The sequence below is a fragment of the Rutidosis leptorrhynchoides genome, chromosome 3 (genome assembly GCF_046630445.1).
Source record: "Rutidosis leptorrhynchoides isolate AG116_Rl617_1_P2 chromosome 3, CSIRO_AGI_Rlap_v1, whole genome shotgun sequence".
Classification (NCBI taxonomy): domain Eukaryota; kingdom Viridiplantae; phylum Streptophyta; class Magnoliopsida; order Asterales; family Asteraceae; genus Rutidosis; species Rutidosis leptorrhynchoides.
This window is the reverse complement of record NC_092335.1, coordinates 495,135,293-495,138,725: the sequence shown is the minus strand read 5'-3', so window position 1 is coordinate 495,138,725 and position 3,433 is coordinate 495,135,293. Positions and strand designations below refer to the sequence as shown.

Below are 3,433 nucleotides of genomic sequence, written 5' to 3'. Positions count from 1 at the left end.
AAGTAGCGGCGCTGTCAATGACGATTTTGCCGGTTCGTTGCAACACTGTCACGTACAATGTACATGGGTGCTTTCATGCGTATTTTCCTGGCTGCTACGCTGTCAACGGGTAGCGTGCCATCTTTTAGATAATTGATGATTGGATTCATCCAAGTGTTCACCTCCTCGACTGGCACTGCCACCTGTACCACATCGGTAGATTTTTGTTCAACAACTTCAATCCATACATCCTTAGCAAAGTGGCTAAATGTCAACGAAGCAAGTATACTGATGGCGTCAGCTTTTTTGTTCATTGATCGTGGCACTTGCGTGATTGAAAAAGAATCAAATTTGTTGGCCATTTCCTTCGCTAATTTCAAATATTTTTGCATGGCTGGGTCCCTGGCTTCGAACGTTCCGTTCAACTGATTCGCTACCAGCTGGGAATCAACTACAACTTTCAATGCCTTAATACCCATTTTTTTCCGCTATGCGTAACTAGGAGAGTAATGTTTCATATTCGGCTTCATTGTTAGAAACGGGAAATGCAAATCGTAGAGCATAAGTGTGTTCTTCGCCATTTGGGTTGGTAAGTATCAAGCCAGCACCAACCCCTTCTGAACTAGACGTTCTGTCAGTAAAGAGTTCCCACGTCACGGCGTGAGGTGTCGTTTCGTCGGTAGATGTTGATGGTCCTGGATTGATAAATTCTATCATGAAATCAGCCAGGATTTGTCCTTTAATAGCGTTACGTGGGGTGTAGCTGATTTCGAGTTCCCCCAGTTCAATCGCCCATTTCGCCATTCGGCCAGAAATCTCCGATTTGATAGGTGAGTCAGTTAGCACCAGAATGTGATGTGCTTGAAAGTACCGCCTTAACCTCCTTGCGGTATGAACTAGAGCGTAAACAAGTTTTTCAACAGGATTATAGTTAACTTCGCCATGCTGCAAAACTTTGCTGACGAAGTACACCGGCATATGGGTCCCGTCACGTTCCGCTATGAGTACTGAGCTAATTTCTTCGGCACCTGCTGCCAAGTACACATTCAAAGTTTCTCCTGAAATTTTGAAAATATTAGTGAACAAGTACGAAACGTTGGTGCTGTTAATCGAAACGAATACTTTACTCAGTACCGGAGCAGTTAGCGTAGGTAGGGTTTTGATCAAGGCTTTCAACTCCTGGAAGGCGTTTTCTGCTTCTGGTGTCTAATTAAAATTCTTGCCTACGCTGGCCTTCAAGACTTAAAAGAATGGTAGCGAGTGTTCTGCTGCCTTTGGCAGGAACCTGGATAGCGCTGCTAGCTCTCCATTTAAACTCTGAACCTCCTTTTTCGTTCTCGGTGCTACCATCTCGTCTACGGCTGGAATCTTTTTTGGATTTTCTCTAATTGCACGTGGGGGTTATGACGTGACCGAGGAAACTGCCTTCTTCGAAACCGAAACTACATTTTTCAGGGTTAAGTTTCATATTAATTTTTCTTAAGGAATTAAACGTTTCCTGGATGTCTCTTGTGACGACCCAGAAATTTCCGACCAAATTTAAACTTAAACCTTATATGGTTTCGACACGATAAGCAAAGTCTGTAATGTGGAGTCTCAAAATTTATGAACTATTTTAATAAGATCATCTGACCTTTGACTATTCCTGACGATTCACGAACAATTGTGTAAATAAATTATGTAAATACATATATAGATATAAATATAAATATAAGTATACATATATAATATTTTGAATTAATAAAATACCTTTAGTCAACTGGAATTAAAAATGTAAAATAATAAATAGAATAATTAAGTTACTATTAAAAAGAATATATATATATATATATATATATATATATATATATATATATATATATATATATATATGATATTATTATCTATATATATGTTTGCTATCAATAATTATTATATTGTAATTAAATAATTCAATAAATGTTATCATGTAACATATGATATAATTATTAAATATTACATAATTAATAAATTGTAATATTAATACATTAAATGTAATTACAAGTTAATTATAGTTATTATATTATTATTATATTCGTTATTTTGTATTATTAATATTATTAAAATACTGAAATTTGATACATTTGATTTATTATTGTTATTATTAAGATTATTAGTATTCTATTATTGTTAATATTTGTATTAGTATCTTAGTAATAACATTATCAATGTGATTATCAATATTACTATGAAAATTATCATTAATAATTATTATTGAAAGTATTATTATTATTTATTTATTATTATTAATAAAATTATTTTTAATATTATTAGTATTGTTATTAAATTATTTAATTATTTTTATTAATTTTTAAATATATTGATATTATTATCATTATTATAAATTCTACATAATTGTTATTAGTATTAATACACGTATATATTTAATAATAATGATTATAGTCAGATACGTATACATATACATATGCAAAATACAGTTAGGTATATAATCAAATACTTATACAGATTTATATTTTTATAAGAACAATATATATACATTTATGAATACAGATAATTATGTAATTTAATAATAGGATTCAATCAGTTTCAATTTATCAATATAACTGTGTGTGATTGATTACCAGTACAAATCAGTTATACTACAAACAAATATTGTGATCAATCAAAATCAAATCGTATCCTTTTTCTTCTCCATTTTTTGTTTTTGTCTGATAAAGAAAATAGGCATATCGAATTCAATCCTATAAAATTAATCGATGGTATGCAATTAGTTAATGAATTATCACAAAGTATCCGCCCTCAAATATCAAAGTAAAATTTTCTGTAATCAGTTTCATCTATCCAATCTTTCTTTACAGCTCGTTACCCTGTTTCATACTTAAATTACAAAAACCTCAATTTCTAATGAATTTGAAAAAAGTAATAATGCATATATGTTAGGATTGATACGTTTAAACTATCTGCAAGGTTTGAAAGTCCAAATTTCTATATTGAAGTCGAATTTCTGAGTCAAAGTTTCGTTTTAAAAAGTCAACGGGTTGTTCTTCAAGCAAATTCGAATTCCCTGTTATCATTCAAGTTTAATTACTGATTTCAAAAGTTTATAGGGATGATTTAGCAACTATTTCATGATATAATCATAACCTAATTGTGTCCAAATTTCAAAATCATATTTTGAGTTCATAAAATAATTAATGGGGTTCTGTAATTGATTTTTTTTTTCTTTTCTTTCTTTTATCTATTTAATTGATTAAAGAACCTAATATATGTCATTTTTATATCAATTAAAAGTCTTAAACAAATTTAATGAGTTGTTGAATGTGGTATAATGTCTGTCGAATTGGGATTGAGAAGAAGGAAAACGAAGATGAAACAGATAGGAGCTAAATAAAATACAAATGGGTTATAAAACAAAAAACGGATTGGTTCAGTTGGTTGGGTGTTTGATGGGTGAGCGAGAGGTCTCGGGTTCGAG

At 31.2% G+C, this 3,433-nt stretch overlaps 1 protein-coding gene across 1 annotated transcript; it reads right to left on the bottom strand.

Annotated features, from left to right (window-relative positions):
* Nucleotides 1-477: 477 nt before the first annotated feature.
* On the bottom strand, nucleotides 478-1,329 carry LOC139901777 (uncharacterized). The gene is made up of 2 exons (XM_071884455.1): nucleotides 1,265-1,329; nucleotides 478-1,081 (listed from the first exon to the last, which is right to left on the bottom strand). Exons 1-2 carry the CDS (start codon nucleotides 1,327-1,329, stop codon nucleotides 478-480), a joined length of 669 nt encoding a protein of 222 aa, XP_071740556.1.
* Nucleotides 1,330-3,433: the final 2,104 nt, after the last annotated feature.